This window comes from Neoarius graeffei, chromosome 27 (assembly GCF_027579695.1).
Source record: "Neoarius graeffei isolate fNeoGra1 chromosome 27, fNeoGra1.pri, whole genome shotgun sequence".
Lineage (NCBI taxonomy): Eukaryota > Metazoa > Chordata > Actinopteri > Siluriformes > Ariidae > Neoarius > Neoarius graeffei.
The window spans coordinates 7,795,844-7,816,527 of NC_083595.1; the positions used below are offsets into that span (position 1 = coordinate 7,795,844).

The 20,684-nt window shown below is 39.7% G+C and overlaps 1 protein-coding gene across 3 annotated transcripts in view; it reads left to right on the plus strand.

Moving 5' to 3' along the window:
• The window catches only part of sun2 (Sad1 and UNC84 domain containing 2), a 90,298-nt gene extending 77,248 nt beyond the window's left edge, over positions 1-13,050 (plus strand). For all 3 annotated transcript variants that reach the window (XM_060911996.1, XM_060911997.1, XM_060911998.1), the window contains 4 exons: positions 3,006-3,121; positions 6,555-6,722; positions 6,903-6,995; positions 11,596-13,050. In XM_060911996.1, coding sequence (XP_060767979.1) covers positions 3,006-3,121; positions 6,555-6,722; positions 6,903-6,995; positions 11,596-11,712 — 494 coding nt within the window. In that variant the 3' untranslated portion in view covers positions 11,713-13,050. The remainder of the gene's footprint in view (positions 1-3,005; positions 3,122-6,554; positions 6,723-6,902; positions 6,996-11,595) is intronic.
• Positions 13,051-20,684: the final 7,634 nt, after the last annotated feature.

The following is a 20,684-nucleotide window of genomic DNA, read 5'->3' on the forward strand; positions in this document are numbered from 1 at the left end:
ACGTGTGACGTCGTGTTGTCTTGACAGCGTGCAATATTATAACAATATTGCATGCTCATTCTCCATTGGATCGAGTGGCGTAATACATGGAGGATAAACGATATGATCACAGTATTGCATGCTATCAATAAACCCCCTAGAAGGGAATAGAAAACATGTTTTTATTCCATGGAAAATGTGTCCTGTATGTATAATAAATATATGTTATTTACCAGCTGGGAGGTCCGTATCGTGAAATATTTCCCCATACAGACCGACCTTAAGCTGGTAAATAATATATTTATTTTTTTCTTTACCAAATTCTAACAGAGAATGAGAGCGCCCAAAAGGGAAAACCGAGCCGAGCCAACATTTTGAATCCTCATTCACGGCTGTAATGCAAATGGCTTCCTCCTCGGTATACAAGTGCACTTCCATGGCAGGAAAAAAACTACATTTTGCCGCCTATGTAGTCCCCTATTTATACAGATAGGATTCATTCAGGATTCAGCCATGTTTTTGCTCGGCGTTAGCAACAGTTAGAGGTTTTTAGCTTTCTCCTGAAATGTTTTCTTTTATTTCTTCTTCCCCAGGGTAGTAAAACTCGCTTTCGCTGTGAACACTGTCGTTATCGCTATCCATGCTGTAAAATTAATGCTGTTCTCCTGAGAAATGCTGCCAAAAATTTATAAGATTTTTGATAATCTTATAAATAAATCTTATTAAAAAAAGATAAATGTTGACAAAAAATGCTACTATGTTTGTTGTTGTTGTGAACGAGCGAGTCGCCAGAGGTCCATAACCGGGGTCCGTAACTGGGGTCCGTACCGTAGGATACAGACCCGCTCGCCAGCCAATCAGAGCGCAGGATTTGATGGAAACCGCACCGCGAAAAAAATAATTCCCGATATTTCACGCCGATGATGTCACTCCCAGTGTTTTCCCGCTGACTAGACGCGAGTTGTCAAAATGGTGAACCGGTTCAGTATAAAAATTATTTTGATTAACTTGTGTATTTTTTGTGAATGTGTCCATATAATGTAAAGAACATTACAGAGTGGCGCGAAGATATGAAGTTTATCTTCTCGTGCTGAAAATATTTTACTTCATATCTTCACAGAGCCATGTAATATCCTCTCTCTCTAGATAGATAGATAGATAGATAGATAGATAGATAGATAGATAGATAGATAGATAGATAGATAGATTTTTTTTTCTTTTTGTGTCATGAGAAAAGAGTTCTCTGTAGAGCCATTGTAATCAAGGATGTGTCATTTACGGAGTTCATTGCCCAGTGCACAACAAGAGTAAACCGTCGTAGCAAGATGGCGGATCGTATTGATTACCTGCAAGCTTTTGTTCTGCTATTGTAGATATTCATTTTCGAGTCCCCAGTGTTCAAGTCTGAGTCATTAAAAACAATTTCAAGTCGAGTCCACTGTTAATCCAAGTCGAGTCCAAGAACAAGACTCTAACCGCACCATGTGACGGCGGCTGTTTTAGCCCCATTAGCATTAGCTTGTTCCTGAACATGACGTATGAACAGGTGAATGTGCTTCTCTTTATCAGGGAGTGTGAAGTATTCTGTCAGGGACGGTTGGGAGACGGATGTAAGTGCAGAAGGTGTGTTTATTAATACAAATGAAGACGGTAAACAATCCAGAACGGCAGGCAAAATCATAAAACGATGAAGCAAGCAATAGGTCGAGCGAGGCACAAACAGGCTATCGTAGACTCGGCAGAATCAAAGACGAGAAACAGGAAATCAGGGATCAGGAAACCAAACAAGAAAATAAGGCTTGGTAATGTCAGCAACGCAACTCAATACTTCGCAAAGTAAGTGTGTTTTAACAGTTTTTATATCAGTGTGCTGATTGCACCTTAATCCTGTGTAGATGCGAGTCGTTTATGGTGTAAGAGTCCGCTTGGCGCATGCGCTGTCCGGAGCGCGCCCGAGAGTCTTATCTGATGCACGCACCAAGGCGCACAGGTGTGACACTCTTGCAAGAAATTAGTACAAAAATTAATGTAGATATAAATATCTTTTGCCAAATTATTATGGCATGTTACAAAAAATAAAGAAAAAATCCGAGTCCTCGTTTCCAATTTACAAGCCCGAATGCAGTTAATGCACGAGTCCGAGTCATTAGCGCTCAAGTCCAAGTCGAGTCACGAGTCGTTAAAATTAGGGCACGAGTCAGACTCGAGTACCACAAGTCTGGTTGGTAGAAAAGGCGTAAGGGTGGAATTTGGAGGTTTGAGGATTGGAAAGTTTGGACGCGAGGTTCACAACACGAATCGAAGAGAACAGATTTGTTGCCAATTTAATAAACAAAAGTTAAGTACGATTTTTTTTTCCCCTTTTCCAAACAGAAGTCCTCCTGTTCTCCCTACGTCACCAAATCCAGGAGTAAAAGCACCTCTGCACATTCCACACAGTTACAAAAGGGCACAATTATCTGCAGTGATATCAGATATCCGTAGCTATATGTAACAAAAGAAGTGGATAAAATGTTTAGGCATTGAGCTTCCAGATTATCTACACACATTACAAAGCTAACATGAAGCAGGGGAAAATACAAAGTGTACAAAGGTCAAGGGCTGAAAATGGAGTACAGTAGCGAGCGAGCGTCACGATCGGCTACTTCAAAGGCTTGCTGGAAACGCGTCGGGGATTAAGAGTCCTCTTCACTCAGCGTGCGTGATAATAAATGTATTAGGAGAGCTTTTATTTACAAATGATATCAGTTTTATTTGAGACCTCGTCTGTTAGCAGAGATTACAAACTATGCACACAAGCTGGTCTTCGTGTGTGTGTGTGTCTAAAAACCCAGGGTTACCTTTAAATTACCTTCAAGATTAGCAAAATAAAATAGCAATCCAGACAAAAAAAGGTCACAGATGTTAAACAATCAGCACGAAACTGCATTTGTGCAGAGAATTTGATCATTTGTTTTGTCTGAACGGCTCCTTTTCTCCCAGTGTTTCACTTTAGTGTAGTTTAATGTTCGTGTGTGTGTGTGTAGGTGCCAGTGTTGTAAACACTCGCTGCTCAGAGACGTATCACACCAGATCAGCGTGCATCAGCCTGTTTGGGTTTCCTCTGTGGTATCCTTCTGAAAGCCCTCGCACTGTTATACAGGTAACACACACACACACACACACGGTTCTATCTTATGACACTTGTAAAGACCAGGAATCATCACACACATGCTTTCAGAATAGGGATCGACCGATATGTTTTTTTCAGGGCCGATACCGATAATTATGGAATTGGGATGCCGATAACCGATATGTGCAACCGATAAATGTCTCATCTCATCTCATCTCATTATCTGTAGCCGCTTTATCCTGTTCTACAGGGTCGCAGGCAAGCTGGAGCCTATCCCAGCTGACTACGGGCGAAAGGCGGGGTACACCCTGGACAAGTCGCCAGGTCATCACAGGGCTGACACATAGACACAGACAACCATTCACACTCACATTCACACCTACGGTCAATTTAGAGTCACCAGTTAACCTAACCTGCATGTCTTTGGACTGTGGGGGAAACCGGAGCACCCGGAGGAAACCCACGCGGACACGGGGAGAACATGCAAACTCCGCACAGAAAGGCCCTCGCCGGCCACGGGGCTCGAACCCAGACCTTCTTGCTGTGAGGCGACAGCGCTAACCACTACACCACCGTGCCGCCCCACCGATAAATGTAAACATTATAATTCACATGAAATTAAACATAGCACACACTGACACAGACCTTCATATCCATGAAATGTATGTTTAATTGTAAAATTGAACATGAAATTTTGTGCAGGGAGATGCCAGCAGCATTTGTACAATAAAGTCAAACATTAGTTAGAATAAAATGAGAAATAAAATAATAATAAAATAAATATTCACCAATAAAAAAATAAATCACTCCCTACTATATTACAGCTCACCATTTTCAGTGGAAAATAAATGAAAATACACTCTGGATTCTTTTACACTAAGAACTAAGTAATACTTACCAACTTCAAGTAGTTTTTAAATAACAAATCAAGTGTAGGGAGCTGCCTGCAGCATTTTTTAAAAAGTAAAATCAAACATAAAGTCAGCTATCACTCCCTATTATGTAACAACTTATCAAGTAACCGTCTACATTCTAATGCTTTTAATGCCCAAGCCTAATATTCCCAATTTAGGAGGATTATATTGTAGTGAAGGAAGCATTACATGTAGTTTCAGCGAGACTAGTTGGTTGTAGGCTAATTCAAGTGCTTCCTTCCGTAAGCTAAGTTTGCCTGGCTACACAGATGCAAATGGACAATTTTAACGAGTAGTAGATGAAGAATGTAAACATATAATGATGTTGTGCTTTTGCAACTTGTGTGTTTGTGACTTATTGCGGCAAAAGCAGCGTGTCCTTACCTTGAAGTGGGATCTGCTTCTGCCCGAGTGCCCATACGGCCGCCTTGAAACAGTTCACAGTGTTTAACTACGCGTGTTGATTGGCTGTATCCCTTGTGCCGCTTCTGCCCGAGTGCCCGTACGGCCGCCTTGAAACAGTTCACAGCGTTTAGCTACGCGTGTCGATTGGCTATATCTCTTGTGCCAAACAAATCAGATGTTGTGGTGGGCAGGACCGTGTTCTTGAACTCAGAGAGGCGAGTGCAGGAAAGGACGTGCAGTGACAGTCGCGTTAAGAACAAAATGTGTCAGAAAACAGAATCCAGGGACACATGTCTGCCTGGGGGCATTTTGAGTTATTGACAGATTCAGAAAGTACAGTTTCTAAGCTTTCCAATGATGCCTTCCATGTGGAGATCTGACAATATTTGAGGAATGTGTGGCCTTTTGAAAGTGTATACCTCTTAAAACAGAAAAGGGAGAAAATCGCCCTCAAAGTTTTCCATCTCAGCTACTCTGGGTGTAGGGCGGGCACATAATGGTGCTCATCTGCATGACATTAAGGAAAGCCCTACCCCCTACGAGCTAGCACGATGCCACTTTCATGTAAACAAAGATCACCACGTCAATTTTCCTTCCATGCAAAGTATGCCCAACACAATTATGAAGTACAAAAATAAGTCCTAAAGTATACTTTAACGTTTTGTGGTTGAAAAATTACTCACACCGTAAGAAAGAAAGATAGCACAATGATGACACAACTAACACAACGCTAGTTTCATGTAAAGCCTCGGTCACAACCGGCCGTACGTGCTCCTACGGCCGGTCTAAATGCAAAAAACGCAAGAAACGCACGAGAGCGTGCATGAAACGCACAAGAGCGCACGTGTGATGTGCTGATTTTCGAGCCGCAGACCGGCTGCAGACTGGCCGCAGAGGTTCTTCGTCATGTCAAACAAACTCTACGGGCGCTTACATTTTTTTCAGGTTGCAAGACAAACTTATGGCCAACGCGCATCTTTCTCCATGAACAAAAAAAAAAACGCAGCAATTTGGGAAACGCCAAAAATTGCACGGCCAAAAAATTGTACGTCCGGTTGTGACCTAGGCTTAACCAAACCACAACACTCTCCATTACATGCAAAAATAACCACACAGCCTTAGATTAATAAACTTACCCCATCAGAAAGAGAAACGGCGCCTTGCACACACCAATGCCTCCGATGGAATGTAATCCTAGAACGGTCCGTGTATCATCCGATCATTCAAGTATTCCATTCAATCTGGAAAACGAGGTTGCGGTTTTTTTTGCTAGAAATGGTTATCTCCGATGTAACTACCGTGTGTCTGTTTGCTTCGCGGTGTTTCAGCTCCTCTGTGCTCTGTTTAACTTGCTCATTCCATAGTGAAATTACACGCCTGTATGCAGCTTAAGTAGCCATGAGCTCAGCTCGTATCATACAGCTGATTTGCGAAAAAAAAAAAAAAAAAGACTTAAATCATCATGTGAATGGCCCATATGGTAATTTACCCACACCCCCCAGCAGGCTACAGTCCTGACAAAAACGAGACAATTTGCAACAAAAAATGTATGCTTTTCCAACAAAACAATCTATTATCTGAAATACTGATTGCATTGTGGGTGGTAGAAATGGGCAACTGGACTTGCTTGAAGATTCTTGAAAACGTTTCACCTCTCGTCCAAAAGGCTTCCTCAGTTCCTCAGTTGGACGAGAGGTGAAACGTTTTCAAGAATCTTCAAGCAAGTCCAGTTGCCCATTTCTACTACCCACAGTTTACTATGACCTGGATGATTGAGAATCTTCACAGACATACTGATTGCATTCTTCAAGATCTCAACTTGCACATGATGGAAAAAAACAAAAATCACAAATTTCGAAAAAAAATTGCTTCTTTTGCGATTATCTAGGATTCGTTTCGGCCGACATGTGTCCCTGGATTCGGTGAGGGGTCACAAATGGCTGCAAAAAGGCATGTTATCGGCATATCGGTGGAAATTATGGCCGATACCGATAACCCTAAAAATGCAGGATATCGGCCCGATATATCGGCCAGGCCGATTATCGGTCGACCCCTATTTCAGAATGCAGATTTTTCCTTAAAATGGACAGCATTTTTAAAAACAATAAAGCCATCATGCTGCGCGTGTGTGTGTGTGATCACAGCCCGAACTCTACCCTGGTAAGTGCTGGCCGTTTCGTGGTTCTGAAGGCTTCCTGGTCATCGCTCTGTCTCACCCTGTACAAATCACTCACGTCACCCTGGAGCATCTGCCCCAAGTTCTCTCCCCCACGGGACGCATCGACAGCGCTCCCAAAGACTTCGCCGTTTACGTGAGTCCCTACACACACACACACACACACACACACACGCTAGCAATAAAAAAACCCCACTAATAAAAGACACCGTGCGTTCTGAGCTCTTGCATTTCATGTTTGTTTGTGTTTTTTCTCTTTTGTTTTTATCTTCCCAATTTGTTCGATTGTTAATTTATTCGTTGCCTGTTCTTCTAGGGGATTATCAACGAGGAGAACGAGGAAGGGAAACTTCTTGGAACGTTTGTTTACGACCAGGACGGAGAGTCCATCCAGACATTCAAAGTGCAGGTGAGCGAGCAAATCAGGGGAAAAACACACTCCGTTCTTTTGAACATCAATAATCGGGTTTCTGTTAACCTGCTTAATGTAAGCTATGGATACAGTGTGTTGCAAAAGTATTCATCCCCCCCTTGGTGTTTGTCCTGTTTTGTTGCATTACAAGCTGGAATTAAAATGGATTTTTGGAGGGTTAGCACCATTTGATTTACGGTACACAACATGCCGACCACTTTAAGGGTGAATTTTTCTTCTTTTTTTTTTAATTGTAACACAAAAAAATAATTAAGATGAAAAAACAGAAATCTGGAGTGTGCATAGGTATTCTTCAATACTTTGTAGAGCCACCTTTTGCTGCAAGTCTCTTGGGGTATGTCTCTATTAGCTTAGCACATCTAGCCCCTGGGATTTTTGCCCATTCCTCAAGGCAAAACTGCTCCAACTCCTTCAGGTTAGATGGGTTGCGTTGGTGTACAGCAATCTTCAAGTTATGCCACAGATTCTCAATTGGATTGAGGTCTGGGCTTTGATTAGGCCATTCCAAGACATTTAAATGTTTCCCTTTAAACCACTCCAGTGTAGCTTTAGCACTATGTTTCGGTTTATTATCCTGCTGGAGTGTGAACCTACATCCCAGTCTCAAACCTCTGGCCAACTGAAACAGGTTTTCCTCCAGAATTGCCCTGTATTTAGTGCCATCCATCTTTCCTTCAGTCCTGACCAGCTTTCTTGTTCCTGCAGATGAAAAACATCCCCACAGCATGATGCTGCCACCACCATGCTTCACTGTAGGAATGGTGTTCTCAAGGTGTTGGGTTTGCACCACATGTGGCATTTTCTATGATGGCCAAAAAGATCAATTTTAGTCTCATTTGACCAGAGAATCTTCTTCCATGTGTTTGGGGAGTCTGCCACATGCTGCTGGGCAAACTCCAAACATGTTTTCTTTAGCAATGGCTTTTTTCTGGCCACTCTTCCATAAAGCCCCATTCTTAAAGTGGTCCTATGGACAGATACTCCCATCTCCGCTGTGGATCTTTGCAGCTCCTTCAGTGTTATCTTTGGTGTCTTTGTTGCATCTCTGATTAATGCCCTCCTTGCCTGGTCTGTGAGTTTTGGTGGGCGGGGCCTTCTCTTGTCAGGTTTGTCGTGGTGCCATATTCTTTCCATTTTGCTATAATGGATTTAATGGTGCTCTGTGGGATATTCAAAGTTTGGGATATTTTTTATAACCCAACCCTGATCTATACTTCTCCACAACTTTGTCTCTGACCTGTTTGGAAGCTCCTTGGTTTTCATGTTGCTTGCTTAGTAGTGTTGCAGAGTCAGGGTCCTTCCAGAACAGGGTGATTTATACAGACATCATGTGACACTTTGATTGCACACAGGTGGATCTTAATCAACTAATTATGTGACTTATGAAGTGAATTGGTTGGAGCAGCTCTTATTTAGGGGTTTCATGTGACGTCACATCCGCCTCATTAGTTATTCAAAACTTTAGCTGGTGGTCTACCAAAGCTCAGTTGACAAAGTGTTTGTACAAAGAAGGTGCATTGCTCGCATGAAAAATGCCTTACGCTTGCGTTGTTTCAGGTTGTTTGAATCGATCAAACCGTGAAACTGATAAAACGTTCTTCAGGGTTCCCTGTGAACTAATAAAAAAGGGTGAACGAACGCAGGATTCCACAAAAAGACGTAGAGAAAGGTGGATTTTCAGTGAAATCGAAGGGAGCCGAGTCGAAACACGTTCAAGTTTGCAGCGATCACTTGGTGAAAGGTTTGTATCTCCCTCTCAGCTCTGTCCTTAGTGTTTTCCAAGTACTTTTCTTGCTATGTGTTGTTATTTTACGGTACTTTTTTTAATCACGACGCACTAAAGTCCCCAGCTGTTTCTTTGTTTACTCCTCACAAAGTCCATATGCATGAAGGTCGCAACAAAATTCTTCCCCAGCCGTACAGTTACAATGCGCGGTGATCACTTCTCCGTCTTATTTAACTAGGATCCAGGTCTTTAAAGGGGTTACATGATCTTTGTGAATGATTTAGCTGAGAGATCAGAGCCAACACAAGTGAGAATCAAGCCAACTGTTGTTTGTTTACACTTCAACTTGCAGCGCTTCGTTGTAAAGACGCGAATGAAAAGCTTAAAAAAAAACTCACACGGGCAAAAACAATACAGGATTCATTCGGCAGTGACTTGATCCCAAGGTCCTTTACCCAGCCACATACAAAAAAGTTGTAAGCCTCCATACTCTTCCATGCTTTCATCTGTTTTACGGTGTAGAAGGACGTCTGCAACACCAGATAGTTCGAGATGTCGGGGAACTCGACTGAAGGGGAGTTTTCGAGATCGTATGACAAATCCTTCTTTCCCAGACTGTAGGGGTCGATTCCATTGCACACAGCAATCTTCTGAATATATCTAAAGCAAGCAGTGGCTTCTAGATTACGAGCGTACTCTGATAACTTATCGCTAGTTGTTTGCACTACGGCAGCTGTTTAGACCACCAGCTATTTCACTTCCGGTAAAACTTTCCGCTAAGAAAAGTCACGCAACTGAAACCCAGCTCTTATTTAGGGGTTTCATACAAAAGGGGAGGGGGGGGGGAATACTTATGCACACTCCAGATTTCTGTTTTTTTCAACTTAATTATTGTTTGTGTCACAATAAAACAACAATTTTCACCTTTAAAGTGGTCGGCATGTTGTGTAAATCAAATGGTGCTAACCCTCCAAACATCCATTTTAATTCCAGCTTGTAATGCGATAAAACAGGACAAACACCAAAGGGGGACGAATACTTTTGCAAGACACTGTACAAGTGAGTTTTTGGAAAAACACTTAAATCTTGCAAAGACATTTATACACTCACATGATTCGGCAAAGCAATGTTTTTCCAAAAAAAAAATTGAACAGAAAAATCTTTTTCAGACCGTTCACGGACAGTTGTGTTTTGTCGCCTTCTTTAAAAAAAAATCACTTCTCTTTTTGTATGGAATCAATTTTGTGCCAAAATGTTCATACAATACTTTTGAAATATCAAACAAAACGATAAATCAAAATACAAAAAAAAAAAAAAGTCAATTTTTTTAGACTGGCAAACAAATTATTCGTGTAATCGTGCAAAATATCAGTCTATTACTCTTCAGAAACCTTTTATTTTTGTTCTGCGTCTTTCTCAGTTTTGTTTGACGTAATTTATTTTGGTTGCGATTCCAGCTTTCTCGTTTGCGCTCCCTGACTTTTTGCTTGCAGTTTTGGCACAAACTTCCCGTGTGGGTGGGCTGTCCAGGAATGCATTCTCATTGGCTAACTTGTGTTTGACTGACAGCTACGCTCAGCGATTCTTCCGGAGGCTGTTGCGGCCATTTCCTACTCGGATTTTGTACTACTGCAACACATACAACATATTTGTCCCGTACTTACACTCTGTTGAATTAATTCAGTATCATAGTCGCCACTGAAGTCCACTCGATCCTTGTTTACCGTCAATGGATCGGTCACTCGTCAAACAGTCCGCCAGAATCCGAGTAGGGAATGGCTGAGCGTAGCTGTCAGTCAAACACAAGTTAGCCAATGGGAATGCATTCCTGGACAGCCCGCCCACACGTGAAGTTTGTGCCAAAACTGCAAGCAAAAAGTCAGGGAGCGCAAACGAGAAAGCTGGAATCGCAACCAAAATAAATGATGTCAAGCAAAACTGAGAAAGACGCGGAACAAAAATAAAAGGTTTCTGAAGAGTAACAGACTGATATTTTGCACGATTACACGAATAATTTGTTTGCCAGTCTAAAAAAATTGACTTTTTTTTTGTATTTTGATTTGTCATTTTTGTTTGATATTTCAAAAGTATTGTATGAACATTTTGGCACAAAATTGATTCCATATTTTTGCGCAGCATTGCAATGAAAACGCAGCTCATGCCTGTCATTTTCAAACAGCTCTAATGTCTCGGATTGTAAACAATGAATAATTAAGGCCAATTTATGCTGACAACGCAGTCCTCGCAGATGGCGTCGCAGATGGCGTCTGCGTAGCCCCCCCCCTTCGCAGACGCTCTGCGCGCACCTCCCAAAAATTGTGACCACCGCAGAAGCCTCGCAGACAGCGTCGCAGACAAGAGGGCTCTGATTGGTCCACTCTACATCCGCTGTACACGCACTTCCGCTTCCCTACTTTCCCGGTTTGGTTTGTTTTCACGACCGCCATTTTTAAAAACACGAGCGAAGATGGAGCAGCACGAAGAGCGGTTGATCGAGGAAGTGAGGAAGTACGTATATCTATACGACTCCAGTTCTAGTCATTATAAGTAACCGGAGGATAAACACTCCACTAACCACACCCACCAACTACTCCTAGCGATTTCGCGACTTCGCGCCCCCTTGCGTTGTGGCGGTGAATAACATCGCGCACGCCTATTACTCCCCGCTCAACGATAAATTACAACTGTCTGCGAAAAGCTATCTGCGAAAGCCTTGTCGCAAGAGCATGCAGAGGCCCTTAGGAGTCGAGTTGAAAACCGGTCCCAACACGTTGATAACGAGCGTAATGTTAAGAATAAATGAATTTGTCATCCTTTCTTCGTGAACGTTTGGACGTTTGTGTTTTTCAGCTCCCTCACAGTGAGGTGTTTGGGCTGGTGGAGTTGAGGATCCTCAGTAATTGGGGTCACCCTGAGTACACCTGTGTGTATCGCTTCAGGGTCCACGGCCAGGCCACATCATCCTAAAGAGAGAAACAGGAACGGAAGAAGAAAGGACGGAGTTTTACCTGTTTACGCAACAAAACAACATTTTTTTTTTGAATGTTTAGCTAAATGCTAAAGCTTCGAAACAAAAGAGGTGGAGTGTGATGGAGGAATACTATCAGTGTTCATGACCGTCATGTTCCTCCATCACACTCCTCACACAGCTGTCAAGTGCTGAACAAACAAATACAGGGTTACAGTACGTGTTTATTAATTGATCTTGTGCTAATATGTAAAAAAAAAAAAGGTATTCCGTCACTATTTGCACTATTTGCTAACGAACTCCTCCGAAGGAATTTACCTCTTATTTATTATTGATGATTGATTTCTGATTTTTGTATGATCTTTCGAAGAAAAGTCGACGAATGTAACGATGAATAAATTCTAAAAACCTACTGATTAGCACTAAGTCATTAGCACGATGCTAATCGGCGGCTGTTGTTAGCAACAGTATTAGCATTTTTTGAATTCTCTTGCTATAGAGAGCGTAAATCCGGCTAAATCCAGTCAGCTGTTGAGAAGTTTGAGTTAAAGTTTGTATATACAGGTATTTGTTGAAAATGTATTATAAATGTGTGGGTTTTTTGGGTTTTTTTAAATACATTTTTCAAAAATTTATACTTAAAGTGAATTTCCAAAAACACATTAAACACAGTACATTTGGTGCAGCTCAAACCCGGTACAAAAACATCCAATTTTTTTTTTCACGAATATATTATTTAAAACTCACATTAAGCTGTACAGGTAAGGAAGAAAACAAAACCCGTCTGCGCCGCGCCGCTGTAGGAAAATAAACAGCAATGGTGTGGTGTGACGAAGTGGAGACACTGTTTGATTGTTTTCCAATAAAAGCACACCATGAAGTGTTTTATTCCTTTTATACAACCCCAATTCCAAAAAAGTTGGGACAAAGTACAAATTGTAAATAAAAACGGAATGCAATAATTTACAAATCTCAAAAACTGATATTGTATTCACAATAGAACATAGACAACATATCAAATGTCGAAAGTGAGGCATTTTGAAATTTCATGCCAAATATTGGCTCATTTGAAATTTCATAACAGCAACACATCTCAAAAAAGTTGGGACGGGGCAATAAGAGGCTGGAAAAGTTAAAGGTACAAAAAAGGAACAGCTGGAGGACCAAATTGCAACTCATTAGGTCAATTGGCAATAGGTCATTAACATGACTGGGTATAAAAAGAGCATCTTGGAGTGGCAGCGGCTCTCGGAAGTAAAGATGGGAAGAGGATCACCAATCCCCCTAATTCTGCGCCAACAAATAGTGGAGCAATATCAGAAAGGAGTTTGACAGTGTAAAATTGCAAAGAGTTTGAACATATCATCATCTCCAGTGCATATCATCATCAAAAGATTCAGAGAATCTGGAAGAATCTTTGTGCGTAAGGGTCAAGGCCGGAAAACCATACTGGGTGCCCGGGATCTTCGGGCCCTTAGACGGCACTGCATCACATACAGGCATGCTTCTGTATTGGAAATCACAAAATGGGCTCAGGAATATTTCCAGAGAACATTATCTGTGAACACAATTCACCGTGCCATCCGCCGTTGCCAGCTAAAACTCTATAGTTCAAAGAAGAAGCCGTATCTAAACACGATCCAGAAGCGCAGACGTCTTCTCTGGGCCAAGGCTCATTTAAAATGGACTGTGGCAAAGTGGAAAACTGTTCTGTGGTCAGACGAATCAAAATTTGAAGTTCTTTATGGAAATCAGGGACGCCGTGTCATTCGGACTAAAGAGGAGAAGGACGACCCAAGTTGTTATCAGCGCTCGGTTCAGAAGCCTGCATCTCTGATGGTATGGGGTTGCATTAGTGCGTGTGGCATGGGCAGCTTACACATCTGGAAAGACACCATCAATGCTGAAAGGTACATCCAGGTTCTAGAGCAACATATGCTCCCATCCAGACGACGTCTCTTTCAGGGAAGACCTTGCATTTTCCAACATGACAATGCCAAACCACATACTGCATCAATTACAGCATCGTGGCTGCGTAGAAGAAGGGTCCGGGTACTGAACTGGCCAGCCTGCAGTCCAGATCTTTCACCCATAGAAAACATTTGGCGCATCATAAAACGGAAGATACGACAAAAAAGACCTAAGACAGTTGAGCAACTAGAATCCTACATTAGACAAGAATGGGTTAACATTCCTATCCCTAAACTTGAGCAACTTGTCTCCTCAGTCCCCAGACGTTTACAGACTGTTGTAAAGAGAAAAGGGGATGTCTCACAGTGGGAAACATGGCCTTGTCCCAACTTTTTTGAGATGTTTTGTTGTCATGAAATTTAAAATCACCTAATTTTTCTCTTTAAATGATACATTTTCTCAGTTTAATCATTTGATATGTCATCTATGTTCTATTCTGAATAAAATATGGAATTTTTAAACTTCCATATCATTGCATTCCGTTTTTATTTACAATTTGTACTTTGTCCCAACTTTTTTGGAATCGGGGTTGTATGTCAACAATTTGAATTTGTCATTTATTTAACAAAGACATGTCGGGAACATCGGATCGGGTTTCATGGCTCGAGTTCGCATCCCAAAATACAGCCGTATTAATTTAACCACTCTGTAAATTTGATTTTAGCTGGTAACGCACACGTCCCAATTTGTTCCCTGTTCACTACATAGTGCACTATGTGGAACATTAGTGACGAATTACACTCCCCGGATCATACACGATGTAATTATTACCCAGAACACAACATAAATCTTGTGCATAATGCATAGCGAGTGCTTTCGCTCGAAATTTACAGAAATCTTTTATTATTTCCGATGTTGATGTTTCTTCATGTTGCAAATTTTAGCTCCAGTGCAGCTTCAGGCTCATCGAATAGTTTCTAAGACGTGAATGAATTAGTTTTAGCTCAGTTTAACACAATAGCTTCATCATAGCAGGTCACTAGATTCAGCCAGTAATCACGTCAAATAATTTCAGAATTGAGGTGAGAAGTCGGCGCCTGTTTCAATCTCGAGGTATATTTGCATGCGCTGACTGACGATTACGTTATATTTTTACTTTTCCGTTTACTTTTCCGTTTACTTTTCAAGCCACTTGTTTGAGCTCAGCGTCCTTTTGTAGCTTATCGATTCGGTACCTTTAACTATCTGTTTTTATATTTGATGGATTAGCAATTCTTTAATTTCTAAAAAAAATAAAATAATAATAATAGCATAACTAAAATGATACTTTGATCAGAAACATTTGAATTCTCAAAGCTGTAATTTTCATATAACATAAAACTATACATACAGTACCAGGTAAAAGTTTGTACACCCCTACTCTACTCATTCATAGCTTTTTTTTTTTTGTACTTTGACGATTTTCTACATTGTAGAACGACACTGAAGACATAAAAATTATGAAATAACATATCAGATTTTGCAGGAAACTAAAAAAGTTTCATATTTTCAATTCTTCAGCGTTTCCCTTGATGACGCTTTGCACACTATTGGCGTTATCTTAACCGGCTTCATGAGGTCGTCACCTGGGATGCTTTTCAATTAACAGGTGTGTCTCGTCAAAAGTTAATTAGTGAACGAGTCTCAATGCGTTTGCGATCAAATAGTAAATAATAACAATACTATTAATCCTTACTGTATTATATCAAGAACCGAACAACTGAGTAAAGAGAAACGACTTCCATCATTACTTTAAGACGTGAAGAAGTGACTTCTAATGAATAAAAATAAAGAAAAACTATTGAATTAGATAGAAAGTGTGTCCAAATTTTTGTCTGGTACTGTATATAGAGCGGCGGCTACAATTATCGACACCTTAACGATCTTTCGGCTGTTGCAAAAGTAGAAAAGACTTTCAGTATATAAATTGTGCATGAATAATTACTCAAACTTCCACTAGGAAAAAAAGACTTGATTCCTGATTACTCAGCGTATCAGATCACGTGCCACCGTTCCACAATTATCGGCACCTTTGTCCACAGTTATCGACACCCAGATAATTATTTGTAACAAAATAATCAGTATGTGGTATTAACAAAACAGTTTTTATTTAAAATTAGTTTGACATGGACTTATATTTAATACAAAATATCTTTTATATAAATATATGGATGTTGGTGTTTATGTAAATGAAGAAGTAATTCTGATGTTTGTAAACAAATGAACTGATAATGTTTAACCTGCGTCAGAAAATCTTTGTTACACTTTCTAAGTATTTTCGTAGATCACATTTTGTTCATCATTCGTTGTTGTTTGTATTAATATCTAGTTTTGTCGTTTACCAATGAACGTCAACAGGGAATTGACACTGTAATCACATGAGCATCCAGGTCAAAGGTTGCATGTCATTCCTTGAACCAAAATGCAAAATGTCTACTGATATTGTAATATGTCGTAGATATTTACAACAAAATCAAAAAAGAATTCTGAATGGAATAGGAAAATCTGAATATTTCAAGCATGCAAATTTTTTTATATGCTAGGAATTTAATTCTGCTCTAATTCTATTTATTGCAATCGGATTCCAAACGCTCTATAAACATTCCATTCTGTTATGGATCAGAAAAAAAACAATTATTATAAATCGCAGCACTTGTATTTTTTTTTAAAGTACTTCATCGACTTCAACAATGTTACACAAAGATCGAGCCATAGCAGTTGTAAATGTCCCTTAATTCCACAGAGTGTCGATAATGGTGGACACCAGTGAAAGTGATCACTATTATCGACACCTCACGCACGTGACTTCTCAAACGCGCGTTTAGAAATTTGATCAGTAAAAACATGTCCATGATCTTTCCACCGTGCTTACCTGCGATGATGACGTCCGGGTTTTCTGAAAAATTGCTGATTATGCTGAAAAAGTTCCATCTCTGGTAACGAGCTATATCATCAGATGACGAGATCAAAGGGCAAGGCGGGTCTTCTGGTTGATTAATTAGCCAATAATAACTGTTGTAGGACTGTCGGTGATTAATTGTAGCCGCCGCTCTGTTTATATAACTATATGCGGTAAAAACGAAAACATTTCATTGTTGAGTATGAGCATTTCTTGACAGTTTTGCAATCTTGCTCAAAAGTGTTAACTTTCTGACTTGACGTTTTTCTTATTTTTATTTCAAGGGGCAGAATTTTCTGTATAAAAGCTGAAACTTGAATATTTAAAACCTTACGGCTCATGAAGACTCATCCTAATTCTTAACCTCCCAAATAGTATTAACTTTTCTAGCTACATACAGGTACCATTATACGAATTTTTATTTTAAATTTTTTTGACACAAAAGTTGTTTTATTTATAATCAGCATTCGGAATTTATTTTCCGGATAGGTATGTACGTCCTGATTTCAACAATTTGATTATTTTAAGCTAGTAGTAGTTAATGTCTCGCAGCGAAAAGTTTCTGCGTAAAACTTGAGCATGTTTATTTTACCTTGTAAGTGTTTTTTTGTTATTTTTGATCGTATGCTGTTTAAAATGAATTCCCGCTGAACTGAACTGACGGATTTGAGAAGGGTCTGTAAGTGGGCGTGGCTAGAAGACGTGCACTATGTTGTAGTGTGTAATGATGATAAATTTCATCGCTTCGTTTGTTTAAACGCCTCCTGCTGGGTCAGGGAAAGGTTGTAATGTTCATTTTAATAATTTATACCCAAATTGCTCTTTCTTTCACAATTAAATAGTGTAGAAATGGACGAATGAACACTTCTGCTTTTTGAAGGGACTAGAATGAGGAAATCATTTTTCATTTCATTTCATTAAGCAACATGACAGATTGTTGTGAAATGATTGTGGAGTTAGTAAAGAGATGTAAAGATGTAATTCACACCACAAACTCCAACTCCATGCTTGGAAATATTACATTTTAAGGCCAAGAATAAATCTCTAACTTTTTTTTTTTTTTTAAATCAGGGTTGTTTTACAATCAGGGTACGCAAGCTAAAAATCACATTTAACACTTATTATCTTCAATATCAAAAGGCTTGACTAAATAAACTTGGTTGTTTATTGTAGCCCTGTGATAGCTCTATTTACCATGCAAAAAAAAAATTTGGTGATAATGTTATTTTTGGTGAATGTATGGCTATACATGTCATATTTAGCTAAATTACTCGTGTCATTTAGAAAAAGTGCTTTTTTGACCACAGGTAGCTCCAAAAGGGATGCACTTAAATCACTCTTTATACCATAAAACAAATATTTGGTTCCATATCATTGGAAACGTAAAGTTTTAATGTTGAATGCCAGTAAGTTTTCAGACTATTTTGATCAAATTAGTATGGAATTGTGTCAAAAAAATGTCCTCTCCGAGACAGCTAATTTTTCAATATAAAATAACATATCTAAAATGATTATTTTCATCCGAAAATGTGGTCAAGATATTGGGACGTAAATATTAGAGACAACTAACACAAAGCTTACAGCCTTCTATTTAAAAGCACTATGGAAGTCGTGGATTCTGAATTGTCAAAAAAAAAAGTCCTCTGCGAGCATCACTTCATTTGTTTAGCAGATTACACAAAACTACCATACACACATGTCAAAAAATTACCTGAAACCTGTTCTTTAACTTGTCCTTCACTTAAAAACTGGTACAAGAACCAGTTTGAATCAATTAGAATTTTGGACCCCTGTGACACAAACTTTGTACCCTGATTGTAAAACAACCCATCAGCCATCATCATTGAAATGTGTGTGTAATCTCTGTTCTTGGATGTTTTTTTCTTACTATAAATATTCAGTTCGACAGGATTTGATTTCTATTCCAGACACCATAGATTTTTTTTCCCTATCTGTTTAAAAAAGAATCACATGCAAGAGCGTGAAAGTTTGAATCTCTACCTTTTTTTTTTTTAATTCAAAAGTGTTCTGATTTCATATTTTAAAAAGAATATATAATGTATTCGAAATATACAGTACTGTGTGAAAATCTTAGGTACCTTGTTTTTTTTCTCTACAAACTTTTTTATAGATTTCTATTTTATGAATTCTACATTATCGAGTCAAAACATTACAAAAATATTTGAGAGTTCCAAACGTTCTTCTTCTCCCCCCCACAGTACAAAATCAAACGTTACAGGAAAAAAAAAAAGTTTGTGCCTGAGATCTGAGCAGCATATTCGATCCATAAGAGCGCACTTTTCAGATTAAAAAAAGAAAACATAATGAAGGCTACTGGGTTTTGGTGTAAAATGAAGACGCGAGTGTGACAGTCAAAGGGTCCAGAAGAACTGTGGCTGGTTCTGGAAGGGTGTTTTCACACCTGGTCCCCTTTAAAGGAACCAGACTCAGTCCTCTTTAAGTGGACCGACCAACAGAAAAATAACTCAGTTCTTTTTGTGTTCACACTGTGAATTTATTACAAAGAGGACTGGGTTCTCTTTCTGGTCCAGTTAAGCTTTGATGGGGCCTCAGTCCTCTTTCTGTTCACACCAGGTCCTCTAGAGCCCTCAGACCCCCAGTGCACGGAATTCTGGGTAATTTTCTCTTGAATCAAAATGTCTGCTGCATTCTTTGATCAAAATAGTGTGGATTAAGGAAAATAAATTTATTCCAGCGGCTGTGGTAAGGTCCAAAAGGAAGTTGAGTTTCCCTGCTACAGTCACGTGACCAGCTACGGCAAACGAAGAAGGTTAAACTACAGTGAAAAAGGCGAAGTGAACCCGGTGCGCTTTTTGTTCACAATGCGCAGATTAGGCGAACCGTACCGTTGATTTTTAGTGAACCGTACTGAGACCACCTCCTGAGGTGGTCTCAGTTCGGTTCGCTTTAAAGGGGTCTGGGTACGGTTGGAGTGTTCACATATGCGCAAAAAATGCTGAGTCATCGATCTGAGTTCGGTTAGATGGCTGAAAGGGACCAAGTGTGAAAACACCCTAAGATGCTCAGTAAAACCTACAGATCATTTCCGCATAAAACTCCACTCATTGTATCTGCGACTACTATTTTTATTTTTATTTTTTAAAGCAAAAGGTTGCCTCACACCAAATACTGACTTTTTTTTCATGCATTACTGCTTACTGAGCTTTATGTTTTTGTTTTTAAATGTAGAAACATTTAATTTCATTATTTTTGAAGGCATCTTTGCTCTACAGCATTATCACTGCATGTGCCTAAGACTTTTGCACAGGACTGTGCATTGCGATGTAATTTGCATATTTTGAAAATCAACTCGATTTTTATGTTCATTATTTGATTTCCGTGCATTCGATAATAATAATTCAGCTTCAAGTGTTTCACTGGGGTTTAAAAATTATTTTCAGTAGTGTGGAATAAAAATTCTCTGCAAAACAAAATGTTTCAAGTTTAAACAAAATGCATACCTTTTGTGTCCTGACTCACTGTAACTCATAATAAGAGGCAGTTAAGTGGAAATTGATGATGACGATGCGCACTTTTAAAATAAAATAGCGGCTGGTTTCACCTGCTACAGTCTCACTTTGCTTGCACAGATGGCCTGTTCTAGAACCGCAGGTACATTTCAAGCGTTGAAAGAAAATAAAAAAGTTGGAGTGATTCCCCCCCATTCAACTCTTTTGTCGTCATAGAACGCACTTCAAATGTAACATTACAACAGGGATGTGATTTGGGGCTGGTGAAATTATCTGAAAATTTTAGCCGGGGGTCTGGAGGTTGCAGGCCCCCAGCTGGTCCAGGGCAGTGCCCTGGTGGGGGGATAAGGGGGGCGAAGCCCCCCGAAGCTCCTGGGTTCTGGGGTTTTCTGACTTAAAAATTGTACTAAAATGGCAAGCAAACACACAAGAAAAAACTTGTCATGATTAACAAATTCAAGCCAATTTAATGGTCAACATGCAACTCTGAGCCCCTATAGTAAATTCAATGATTCTTAACTGACAAAAAGCCAAAACATGAAACCTAAAAATATCATTCTAAATTAAATCATCTGCATTAGAATAAATATAAAATTGTATAAGGAAAAACAAAATTTATACTTTCAATTAC